The sequence below is a fragment of the Myotis lucifugus genome, unplaced genomic scaffold (assembly GCF_000147115.1).
Source record: "Myotis lucifugus unplaced genomic scaffold, Myoluc2.0 scaffold_371, whole genome shotgun sequence".
Classification (NCBI taxonomy): domain Eukaryota; kingdom Metazoa; phylum Chordata; class Mammalia; order Chiroptera; family Vespertilionidae; genus Myotis; species Myotis lucifugus.
Genome location: NW_005871419.1, coordinates 333,138 through 346,211, shown reverse-complemented (window position 1 = coordinate 346,211; position 13,074 = coordinate 333,138). Strand labels below are relative to the sequence as shown.

At 52.6% G+C, this 13,074-nt stretch overlaps 1 protein-coding gene across 8 annotated transcripts in view; it reads right to left on the bottom strand.

The window, feature by feature from the left end:
* Window positions 1-5,324: 5,324 nt before the first annotated feature.
* SLC35D2 (solute carrier family 35 member D2) overlaps window positions 5,325-13,074 on the bottom strand; it is a 51,314-nt gene continuing 43,564 nt past the window's right edge. For all 8 annotated transcript variants that reach the window (XM_014466944.2, XM_014466942.2, XM_014466941.2 and 5 more), the window contains 3 exons: window positions 8,520-8,598; window positions 7,365-7,447; window positions 5,325-5,888 (listed from right to left, as the gene is read on the bottom strand). In XM_014466944.2, coding sequence (XP_014322430.1) covers window positions 5,751-5,888; window positions 7,365-7,447; window positions 8,520-8,598 — 300 coding nt within the window. In that variant the 3' untranslated portion in view covers window positions 5,325-5,750. The remainder of the gene's footprint in view (window positions 5,889-7,364; window positions 7,448-8,519; window positions 8,599-13,074) is intronic.

Below are 13,074 nucleotides of genomic sequence, written 5' to 3'. Positions count from 1 at the left end.
GCTGCGTCTGCCCCGTGTTTTGCATAGTGCACCCACAATACCCCGCGGCTGTAGGACGTGCTTGGACGGTGAAACTAGTCAATAGATGAGGGATTTACGTGATCAAAGACACCTTAAATAAGCGCAGCGGTAGGAGATGTTCTCTGATGTGGCGCTGTAAGAAGCCAGGTCAAATGGAAGCATAAACTATATCGCTCTAACTGAAAAAGGAATTTAACTTTCGCCTTTAAATGGTTAGCCACAGGACGGCTTGTAGTCAGTGCTCACTTTGCAAATCTTTGCGGGTTCCGCCCGACATCACCTGACGCCTCATGACCGTGGCCAGCTTGGCCAGGCCCATAGCGCACGTGGGCCCCATTTGGCGGCATAGGGTGTCGTGGTTCCCCGCCTCTGCCCTCAAAGCTTGATTTGGCGTTAGGGCGGCTATGCCAGGTACCAGGGGTGCCAGGCTCGGAACCAGCAACTCCCGGCTGGGGACGGTCACTCTGAACCCCGGCACGAGGGAAGAGTGGTTTGATGAGCCGCTTTTTGCCATCCCTTCCAGCTATGCCACGCGCTTCCACTCCCTCCACAGCCCCCACACGCTCCAACATTCTAGGCAGGGGCTGGCTGCATGGAGCGCACAGGCAGGAGCGGAGACAGGGGCCATGGGGCCAGGACCCTCAGCAGCCGCCCTGAAGGACAATGGACACCTCCGTCTGCTGGAAATGGCTCTAGGGAAATGGGCACACAATGCCCAGGGCCCGTGCCAGTGCTGGTCACACAGGCAGGGTCCCTGCCCTCACAGAACTTGGGCACCAGCATGGACACAGGCAAACACACAAGGGGGCGCCTGCTCTGCTTCCTCACGTTGAGCGCCCAGCCTCAGGGAGGCACATGGGGCTTCAGACAAAGGCCAGGACATGGCAGCTTGTGGGGTGGCTGTTCTCAATGAATCGTGTGCTAAGGGAGGGAGACTTCAGCTGGCGCCCACAGGTTGAGGAAAGCCTTCCACATCTACCTGTCGGGTGTCATAATCCTGGGAGCCCGACAGCCTGAGTGGGCACACAGACCCATACCTCCCCTCCCACAACCAGGAGGCTAAAGTCCTTCTCTTCCTGTGCTCTGCATGGTGCCTGCATTCAGTAGATGCTCAAAAATGCACTCTCTTTGCCAGAACCGGTTTGGCGCAGTGGATAGAGCGAAGAGTCCCGGGTTCAATTCCGGTCAGGGGCATGTACCTTGGTTGCGGGCACAACCCCGGTGGGGGGCGTGCAGGAGGCAGCTGATCAATGTTTCTCTCTCATTGATGTTTCTGGCTCTCTATCCCTCTCCCTTCCTCTCTGTAAAAAAATCAATAAAATATATTTTTAAAAAATGCACTCTCTTGAAAGTATTATGGATCACCTCCCCCCCCTCCCCCAGATCACTTGTTAGTTGCAAAGGGGAAAAATAAATTTTTCCAATGGAGAGGCCAGGCCCACTTCATCCCCTTGCCCTGGGGCAGGCGCTGGGGGTCTCTGATATGTCCAGCAAGGCCCAATGCGCATGGGCTCCTGAGCAGGGAAATTTAGCAAGTCTGGCCAGAAGCAGAATGTTAAGCTTAGTTTATTGTAATTAATATAACAAACGTTGTAAAAGCCCCACGTGCCGGCGGCTGCTGGATCCAGCAGTGCAGTCTAGAGCTCACTCCCACTTAATAGACACAGGAGACCCATGATGCCAGTGCAACTTCACCAGGAGTGAAAACGGTGGCCGGCCTCTGGACAGCGCCTGGCCGCCTTGGAGAGTCGCCGTCAAGAAAAAGAACAAGTGGGGAAAGACGGTTCTAACCCTAAACCACAAGAGATGGAGGAGGATTGAAGGCCTCGCTATCCTGGGAACAGCAGGGAAGTTAGAAGTTTGGATGGATTTCCGAGGATGCTGGGGTGGCTGTGTGTAGGTGGGGGGCGTGGGGGTGTAGCTGGTTTGGGGTGCCGGGGACCAATTCCAGCATGTTCAGCATGGCTGCATCTGGGAATGGCTTAAGGCATTTCCCCAAACCTGAATAGGAAACTGATTGTGGCTGGGAGACAGCTAAAAGGCATCTTAATCTACATGTTATTGCCTCCTACTGGCCAAACACCTGAACAGCGGTAGGCTAATTCCCCCATTCTGATAATGGGCTCTGTACCAAACCCTGAAGCTTTGAAGTGTATATCTCTGCCTTGCCTCAGGACTAATCCTATCAAATAATAGAGAAACATGGTAATTAGCCGTACCTCCATTACCCTTCCCATTGGCTAATCAGGGCGATATGCAAATTAACTGCCAACCAAGATGGCGGCATGCAGCCAGGCAGCTTGAAGCTAACAGGAGGCTTGATTGCTTCAGTGATGGAGGAAGCCAACGTTCCCTGCCTAAGGCTGCCGGCCTCTGAGCTTGCAGTTTGAAACATTGTTACAAATATAGAAGCTAAACAAAACCCCAGAAACCTCCTTTCAGCCAGCCGGGATTTCAGAGCTGGAGTTGAAACAGTGTTTCGATTATAGAACCCAAACAAACCAGATACCTGCTTTCAGCAGCCGAGGCCTCAGAGCTGGAGCCAAGCCTCAGAGCTAAAGCTGGCCCAGAATTTAAAAAAAGAAAAAAAGGAGCGGTTGGGAGCTTCAGTCACCCACCAGCCTGAAAACAGCCCTCAGCCCCTCACCTAGACTGGCCAGGCACCCCAGTGGGGACCCCCACCCTGAAGGGTGTGTGACCAGCTGCAATCAGCCATCATCCTCTCATCCAGGCTGGCCAGGCACCCCAGTGGGGACCCCCACCCTGATCCAGGACACCCTTCAGGGCAAACCGGCCCCCACCCGTGCACCAGGCCTCTATCCTATATAGTAAAAGGGTAATATGCCTCCCAGCACCGGGATCAGCGTGACAGGGGGCAGCACCCAAACCCCCTGATCGCCCTGCGGCTCTGTGTGTGACAGGGGGCAGGGCCACAACCTCCCTATCTGCCCTGCTCTGTTCATGACAGGGGAAGGCGCCCCAAACCCCTGATCAGCCCTGCTCTGTGCCTGATGGGGGGAGCTCCCCAACCCCCTGATCACCCTGTGGCTCTGTGTGTGACAGGGTGTGGTGCCCCAACCGCCCCCCCACGGGCCCTGCTCTGTGTGTGACGGGGTAGAGCCATAACCTCCCATCAGCCCTGCCCTGAGTGTGAGAGTGGCGGCGCCCCAACCCCCTCATCAGCCCTGCTGTGTGGGTGACAGGGGGCGGTGCCCCAACTCCCCTATCGGCCCTACTCTGTGAGTAACAGGGGGGAGCTCCTCAACCCCCTGATGGGCCCTGCTCTGTGAGTGACAGGGGGGAGCTCCCCAAACCCCTGATCGACCCTGCTCTGTGTGTGACAGGGTATGGAGCCCCAACCCCCCTGATGGGCCCTGCTCTGTGCGTGACAGGGGGTGGCGCCGCAACCTCCCTATCGACCCTGCCTTGAGTGTGACAGGGGGCGGTGCCCCAACCCCCCAATCGGCCCTACCCTGAGCGTGACTAGGGGTGGCATCGCAACCTCCTGATCCACCCTGCTCTGTGCATGACAGGGGGCGGCGCCCCAACTCTCCAATCGGCCCTGCTCTGAGCCCGACCAGGGCCTGTACCTAGGGATTGGTCCTGCCCTCTGCCACCCGAGAGCGGGCCTAAGCCAGCAGGTCGTTATCTCCCGAGGGGTCCCAGACTGCGAGAGGGCACAGTCCAGGCTAAGGGCCCCCCCTCCCCCCCGAGTGCACAAATTTTTGTGCACCGGGCCTCTAGTTGTGTTAATAAAAAGCATGGGGTCCTGAGACAAGGAGAGAACCTAAGTCAGGGGTGGGCAACCTTTTTGAGAGTACGTGCCAAAACCAGCAAAATCTCTGACTCAAAATTCTTCTGCGTGCCAACCCTAATTTTTTGAGAACATATTACGCCTACTTGATATCTCTTAAGGTGTACGTATGTGAAGAACCTTGAAGAAATAATAAAATTCATTCGAGCGACAAAAACAGAGTATATGAAGATGAAAAATACATTTATACATTTGTAATGTATACATGTTATGTAAAATTATTTATTTATCTAAGATGCACCTACACTGAATTTATCTGAAAAATAAAAAAGTCAATATTAAGAAAAAAATTGTAAATGGAAGATTATAAGAGAGGGTTTCAAGTGCCAGCCAAAGTTATTGGCGTGCCATGTTTGGCACGTGTGCCAGGGGTTGCCCACCCCTAACCTAAGGCCTTAGACTTAAAATCTTAGAACTTAGCTCCTTTAGCTAAGCTCCTCTGACCCCCAATGCCTTTCAAAATTATATTTCGTCTCCCGACTCTTTATTAGTCTCTGGATTCCTATGTCATCTTCGCAGAACCCCTTCTCCAAATTCCGGAACCCTTCTTGATGCTGGGATAAGAACCCCGGCATTGGGGCATGTTGAGAGTTAAACTGGGACTTGAGGGGGGGGGCACTGAGCCGATGACCCTCCAGCAGGGGCTGGAAGGAGGACAGTGCAGGAACCAGGTGCAGAATGTCAGGCAGCGGGCATAGCTGAAGCAAAGGCCCTGCGGCAGAGCCAGGAGAAGGCCCGCTGCCCTGAGCAGAGCAGGTGGCTAGCGGACACCTTGTTGAGCGTCAGTGGGGCTCTGTGGTGCATTGTGAGCAACAGAGGTTCCTGACCCGAGTTAACAGGCTGAGATGGTTACTTTTGTCGTTTCTGCTGCATCATGCTTGTGTTGTCTGAAGTGTCCAGAGGCACATAATGCCTTTTTGCAGAGAGCAAGGGGAGCTCCTGAACCCCCAGGAGGTGCCCAAAGCCTCTGCTGAAGGTCCCAGTCCTGGGTCCCACCCTGACCCTCTGGGGTCCGGCTAGGAGCCCAGACACTGCAGGGAGAGGATTGCCATAGAGGGGGCTGCCGGCAAGGGGCGCCAGGGCCATCTGCTCCTGCAGCCCCCCTGTGCCAGACACCAAGACCCCTGGGCTCTTGTTGCTCAGACTGAGGCCTGCCCTGCACCCCGCCCCCAGCTCCTGATAGAAGAGTAATAATAACTCGCATCCACTAGGGGGCCTTCCCACACCCGGGGCCCAGGAGCCAGTCGGGCTTAGGGAAGGTAACAGGCCTTTGGTTCAAGTGCGCATGGTCTGACTGTCACAGCCCCTGAACACGCCTGGAGGGAGACGAGGAGAGAGGTGACCCACTGAGACATCACAGGGCACACGGGTCTTGTGGTGTGTTCCACCGGGTTGTTCTGTAACTTTCCCCAACACAGGCCTTAAAAGGAAGGTCACCCCCCTTTTCCTGCCTGTCCATCGTAATGTCACACACAGCAGGAGGCGTGCGTATGGATTATTGTTTATTTCACTTTGACGATTGGGAAAATACCAACATGTAAGACGGAATTGAAGCTAACAGGTGACTGTACTGGCAGTTAATTGGGTAATTTTGTGGAAATAAAGATGCGCCTGTTTAAACCGAACAGCACTCCGTCACTGCCTGGGCTGGGACCTTGGCCACGAAGGCGGAGGTGCTGGTGAGTAAGCCATCGCCCCCCAGAGCTTGCCCCTCCGCAGGCGCCTGCAGCCCCGGGGCAGCCCGTTGCCCACTGGCTTATTCCGCGATCCCCTTTCGGCCGGTGAGGCTTTGCCCGGACGCAGGTCTCCGGCCACGTGGCTCGCTTGGCAGCGCGCGAGGTAGGTTCTCTTTGCGTTTTGCAGACGTGCCTTGTTCCTTTTCTTGCTATGACCAGAGGGCGGCCCACGTCCAAGGTCAGAACAACCCCTCAGCCGCCAGGCTGCCCGAGTCTAACTCTTCAAATCCGGGGGGATGTTTTCTTCGTCCACAGGCTGTTTCGGCTTCAACTGGCTGCTCAGGGTTAAGAAGGAGTAGCGCAGGCCCCCCGCCATGCTGAAAGGGGGAGAGAGGGGAAGATAAAGAACCCGGCAGCTGCCCATCTCTGGAAGCGGTCAGCTTACTCGGAAGGGAGTCCCGTGTTACCCCTGTTTGTAGGTTACTTGGTGAGAATTACCCCTCTTATTTCAGAAATCTTTGGGGGCAGGAAAAAAAAGAGTAGATCAAATCTAACACAGAACGTGGTTGAGAAAATAAGCCCTTGGTTATTACTGAATAAACTATACATTATTATCCTAAAATAGCGCCCATGTCTGGGACCCCAAAATGCCCTTTAAAAGTATTTTGGCCGAGACCGGTTTGGCTCAGTGGATTGAGCGTCGGCCTGCGGACTGAAAGGTCCCAGGTTCGATTCCGGTGAAGGGCATGTACCTTGGTTGCGGGCACATCCCCAGTAGGAGATGTGCAGGAGGCAGCTGATCGATGTTTCTCTCTCATCGATGTTTCTGACTCTCTATCTCTCTCCCTTCCTCTCTGTGAAAAATCAATAAAATATATTTAAAAAAAAAAAAAAGTATTTTGGTCTTCCCTCTCGCTATCCTCAGCATGTGGCGCTTTGACGGCACACAAGTTTAAGGAGGCCACTGCACCAGAGGGAGACAGACGGTGGCTCTTCCGGGAGGAAGGCGCGTGGATTAAAGCTGACCTCAGCCCTGGAATGTTCATTACTCGTGACACACGAGGGGAAACAGATGAACTGAATGGTTTAAGTGAAATTATCTTAGAAATTGGCATGTCAAAACACTACTCCTTCACTTAGAACACACTAGAGGCCCAGTGCACAAAATTTATGCACGGGCAGGGTGGGGGTGGGGTGTCCCTCAGCCCGGCCTGCACCCTCTCGCAATCTGAGACCCCTCGGGTAGGGTCCCTAGACCTGGCTGGCAATCAGGGTCTATTGGGGCTTTCCTTCCCCCGGCTGCTGGCAGCTGGCCCTGCCCCCACCACTGCCACTGCTTGCCATCTGTGCAGTGCTGCACGCCCCCCTCCCCCACCACTGGTCGCCTCCCTCTGTGGGCGACAGGCATGGGGTGCCATCACTTGGCTGGCCTGGGCCTCCCTCTGCGGGGCGATTGCTGGCCAGCCCCGCACACCCGCCACGGCATTGCTGGCTGGTAGCCTAGGCCTCCCTCTGCGGGGCAATCGGTCACAGGGCTCTGCGATCGATTGCCCCGCAGAGGGAGGCCGCACCCACTCAGCCGTGGATCCGAGATTGATGGCTGTGCAGAGGGTAGCCTAGGCCTCCCTCTGTGGGGCTATCGTGAGGCGATGGTGGGGCCCCTCAACCAATCACATCACATCCACCTTGGCTGGCCTGGCGCCAGTGCGTGTCATAGCGTGGTCGTCCAGATGGTCGTTCTGCTGTTCGGTTGTTCGGTCAATTTGCATATTATGCTTTTATTATTATAGATTAGTCAGACTTTTACAAATTCATATTTTGCAAAAATGAGTTCACTTAAAAACCCCACTTACCAAATATTTAACCCTATGAAGTTTAACACAGAGAAAACGTAGTCTCCACCGACTAACATCCCAATGTAGGCAATGGATACGTTCTGCAGGGAAAGAGACGGTCAGTCATTTTAAAAGTGAAGAATTTAGGGGGAAAATACATGTCCATGGTGAAATCTGAAACTAAGTCTTTTAGTTGCTTTGCACATAGTAGGTGCTCACAGAATGTTGGATGAATGAATAAAAATCCATTGCAGTTTAAAAAAATGAAGTGAACTATGGCATGGCAATCACAGAAGACTGCATTATTCATGCTTCACACACAGGAAGCAGAGGTAAGAGTTGGGTAATAACCAACTTTCCAGACCCCATCTCTCTACCATCACTGGGCCGTGAACTTTCATTATATTGACCCTAAACTTGAACGGAGCAGAGACGTCTCATCAATTCCAGGTCGCTCTCTGCCCAGCGTATCCCAGGAGGCCTCTGGGCAGCCTGCGGACAGCCTCCCCGGGCCAGGCAGCTTCCCCACCTAGTCCATGTGAGTAGGAAGACAAAGCAATGTGGAAGAGAACGCAGACCCCTGTCCTCTTCATCCATGTGTGCCCTCAGCTGCCTGCACACACACACACACACACACACACACACACACACACACGCACACACGCACACACACACACGCCCAGGGCCCACGTGAGCGGGGCACCTTGTCACTGAGCGGCCCTCTTCACAAGGGTTCCCCTTCTTCGCTGGCAGATCCTCCCAGGAAACCAACATGCAGATGGCAGGGCGTCTCGGTGAGCGCGCCCTCTTCACAAGGGTTCCCCTTCTTCGCTGGCAGATCCTCCCAGGAAACCAACGTGCAGGTGGCAGGGCGTCTCGGTGAGCGCGGGAGTCTGGCCATGTTTCAGCTTTTTGACTCCATTTCCCAGACCATGCTCCTGCACGACCCCCAATTAAAACATCATAATCTGCCTCCCCTTTTCCAATGAGCTAGTCCCCCCTCCGTTTTCTGGGTTAGAAGACGGAAGAAGTGATCGCCCAGGCACCGGTGGAAATGTCACAGCCTCCCTTCTTACTCCACTGGTAACAACAAAATCAAACTGGGTTTCTACGGCGAAGACCGGGCTCACGGGAAGTCCCGACTCGACTCCACATCCCGGCTTCACCCCTTACCTTGATGGCTCCCACCACGGCGGTGGTCAGCGCCGAGTTGTAGTGGCTGCACAGCACGGTGGAGTACATCAGCAGGAACCTGCGAGGGAGCGACACCTGAGCACGTGAGAACCACGGCTGCCTCAGTCGGCGAGTGACCCCGCGGGCACTTTAATGGGCTCTAGAACCTACATATTAAAACGTCTTTTTAATTCTGCCCTTCCACAGGAGAATGGTCCAGTCGTGCATTTGCCAGACTTCCTACCTTAAGTGTCTTTTCACTTTGTCTGTCTCTTTCCCATTCATGTTTCCTCAGAAAGGGGGTAAGAACAATGAGATTTTTTTTTAATGAAGAACAATGAGATTTTTTTAAACGATCTGAAATCTTTTGTTTGACAGCTACACTACAGCACTGGGTTTTAATCCCCTCTGTGCATCAGAATCACCTGGTGCACTTTTTTGTTGTTGTTAAGCCTCACCCGAGGATATTTTTTCCATTGATTTGTTGTTTTAGAGAGAGTAGAAGGGAGGAAGGGAGAGAGAGAGACAGAGAGATAGAAACATCGATGTGAGAGAGACACATTGACTAGCTGCCTCCTGCACATGCCCTGACCCGGGCAGGGATAGAACCTGCAACCCAGGTCCGTGCCTGGGAACTGAACCTGAGAGCCGCCGGTGCACAGCCCGCACTCTAACCCCGGCCACCAGCCAGGCACCTGGTGCCCTTTTCCACACAGTGGTGCCTGGCAGAGCCCTCCTTCCAGGGGTGCCGGGGAGGGGGGGGGGTGGGGGGGCGCAGGCAGTCTCGGCTCCGCGAGGAAGCCCATGAGCAGCCAGCGCTGAGAAGCACAGGTGTCAGGAGGGAAAGTCGGCGAGCAGCTGCTGGCTTTGGACAAAGGCGATGGACGTGAATGGGTGTCCATGTCAGCGATGCCCCTGGGCCTATTACCAAAGTTAACGCGACAGGCAGTCGACCCTGTCAGTACTTCATACCCACTTGTCAATGAAATGACCACAGACTGTGCCCAGGCACCAGACAGGAGAATATACCCGCCCAGGAGAGAATCTACAACCCAGCCTCAGGGACAGGAAGAAAGATTCGTTTCAACCAAGGAGTGAAGGAAACTGGCTTCCACCCAAGTGGGGTGCAGCATACCACCCACCTGAATCAGGTGATTAAATGCTGACAGATCACAATCAACACCAGGAATGAGGGGGGGGGGGTCGGGGGGCGGAGAAGGACACTGGATTTTAAAGCCAAATCCCAGTTGGAAGGCAGGGGCAGAGGGAACCCTAAGATAGGACTCAGCCAGTGCGCCTGGAGATAAATCCTGCGGGAAGTCAGCCCTCAGTCTCCAATCCAGGCCCAGATCTCTCACTGCTGGTAACAGAATCGGAATCAGAACAGTAACGGTGTTTGGCCTGAGATGTTTATTATTTTATTAGCAGGGGTGGTAGAGAACAAAGATTAAAGTACATCACGCGTTAACATAAAGCTGAGGAACAGACTCAATTACAATCTTCAATTTTGTAATTCTCAGGAAAATGTCTGTTATCGAGGTAATTGCAATAATTTGACAAGTGAGAGAAGCCGCCGTCTCGGCCTGTGTGGCTTTAATTTGAAAATTGCAGCTGACAGACTTGCAGGTTTCATCTGAAAGGAGTCAGGGAATCTGAGTAAATCGGCACACGCTACTCGCATGTTAAAAAGAAGCTGAATTATGATATTTTCAACTTTGGTTTCTTAGGTTTCAAAGGGCGCTTTGCTATGCAAAGCCACCAGGTTCATCAGCTTTGCTAGGGCCGCATTAGGGCCTGAAATTACTGGGGGGAAATCAGGTAAAGCAGATTGTAAATGCAGTTTTAAAAGGTTAAAAACCTTTTAATTCACTAAGTTGTAAATGGAACTAATTTTTTTAAAAATATATTTTTATTGATTTCAGAAAGGAAGGGAGAGGGAGAGAGAGAAACATCAATGATGAGAGAGAATCATCCATCAGTTGCCTCCTACACGCCCTCCACTAGGAATCAATCCCGCAACTCAGGCATGCGCCCTTGGCCGGAATCAAACCCAGGACCCTTCAGTCCCCAGGCCGACACTCCATCCACTGAGCCAAAACGGCTACGGCAGTGATCGGCAAACCGCAGCTCGCAAGCCACATGTGGCTCTTTGGCCCCTTGAGTGTGGCTCTTCCACAAAAAACCACGTACGGGCGCGCACGTACAGTGCAAAGTTGACTTAAAACTTTAAGTTTATTAAGTTAATTTTAGGGAACGTTGTGGAGTGAAAGAAGATGTAGTGTCGAGGATCAAGAAAGGGATGTTGAGATGGTTTGGACATATAGAGAGGATGAACCGAAGGAGATAGAAGAAACAAGTATACAAGACGAGTGTGGATGGGAGAGTTGGAAGGGGTCGACCTCAGCGAACGACTGGAACTAATTTACAGTAAATTGTTTAGGAGATTTTAATCAGTTAAACTTGAGATAACAAACCATTAATCAAATAATGAAAGTAAAATTATGTTTATGCAAAAATTACTGGCTTTATAAATAGAGCAGCAGTATTTATATATTAAAGGCTTAACGAAATCTCCATTTTAATTTTTACATTTTTAATATATTCAACATTAATGTAGAGCCCCGAGGAACTATGAATAATCCTGCTCACGCATAAAATGAAAAGATTAAAAAGCGCAGCCTGCGGTGGTGAGTGGCGGCTCTGCTGGGCGGGCTCTGCTGGGCGGGCGGGGGGGCGTAAGAGACAGTGCCCCCAGCATCTGCTCTGCAGGAGCTCAGAGTCTACATCAGAGAGCGCAGCCCAGGGCAGGGGACCACCCCAACTCGGACACAGGAAAGCGTCCAGCAGGCCTCCTCACCAGGGCCAGCATGGACGTCCTGTAGTTTTATTTTCGCTTTGGTTCCTATCCTAGGGTTCTGGTCACGCATTTTCTCCATCCCACATTTTAGTGAAACCATCGGGGCTGCGTTCAGAATCACGGACACCTTGGTTCTAAGACTCCAATGTCCATCTACCACAAGTGTGGGCGACCAGGACACTCTCTGGCCAGCTGGGGAGGAGCCCCCTCTCTAACGTCCTGGGCATGGCGGGAGGGGAGGGGGGGGCGGGGGGGGGCGGGGGGGTTGAGGGGGTGTTGGGGGCGGGTCTGAATTAGCCAGCAGATCTTGGTAACAGATGTCGTCTCCACAGAAAGGCTGCACTTCTTAGTGTAACCACTAGGTGTCCCCAAAGAGGATGAATATAAAACCACTGAGATCAAAGTAGTGTTGTGTTTTTTTCTAAGAAACATAATGTATTTCTATATGCAAATAAGTACCTGTGCAATCCTTTGGTAAAGACCCAGGTTCTAAACTAAAAGAACCTCTATTAACTCAGTCCAAAGGAAACCACACCACTTTTAACACCAAAAAGCAAACACCACTGCATATGATAGTTTTGATTTGGGTACCTGTGGATGAATAAAATGCAAAGATATTTAAAAGCACTGCAAATACTCAGCAGCTTTTTTCCATTCTGCATTTTTTAAATTGCATATCATCTGTGTACATTTGAAAAATAATAGCACATCTATACTAATAAAAGGGAAATATGCTAATTAGACTGGGAGACCTTCCGGGAGACCTTCCAGACAAAGCCATGGTGGCGGGGCCGAGGCAGAGGCGGTGAGGGGCAATCAGGCCATGAAGGGAGGGCAGTTGGAGGTGATCAGGCCGGTGTGGGGGGGAGGGCAGTTGGGGGCAAGCAGGCTGGCAGTGGGGGCAGTTGGGGGCAAGCAGGCTGGTGGTGGGGGGGGGCAGTTGGGGGCAATCAGGCCGGGGGGGGGGGAAGTTGGGAGAAAAGCAAGCCGGTGGGGGGGGGGCAGTTGGGGGTGAGCAGGCCAGCAGGTAGAGTGGTTAGGGACAATCAGGCAGGCAGGCAGGTGAGCGGTTAGGAGCCCGAAGTCCCTGATTGCAAGACGGAAGGCTGAATTCCGGTTTTAGCCTTATCCCCCAGGCCGTCAAACATTCCCCTAGGGGTCCCCAAAAAAAAAAGGCGCAGGCCAAAATGAGGGACCGCCCCCCCCCCATGCACGAATTTCGTGCACTGGCCCACTAGTATATGATATACATCTATTTAGATAGCATATGCCAGCTATGCCCAAGGGCTAGAGGTGCCCATGTGGACAGCCCTGGACCAGAACCCCTGCTCAAAGGTTTCTTTCTGTTTCTGCAAATGACACACACACACAAATATTTACCCAAGCCTGTCTGACACGCTGGTGGCAGTCACAAGCAGAATTTAAATGACCTCATTTACAACCTGCTGCTGGTTATCATCCCATGCACAAGCATATATAGAAATTCAAAACAGATGTTCAGATACTAAAAGGCACTTTAACACTCCTGCACCGACCACAACGGTACCTGGAACATGACTCTTCTATAATTCCAGGTTTCAAAGAATGTCAAGAATTCTCATCTTGCCATCTCTGGTAGGACTCTTCAACCCCAGGCCTCCGTGACGTGTGAGGACGTTGGTCATGGGATGAATAGGGCCCATCTTCCTAGAGCATCGA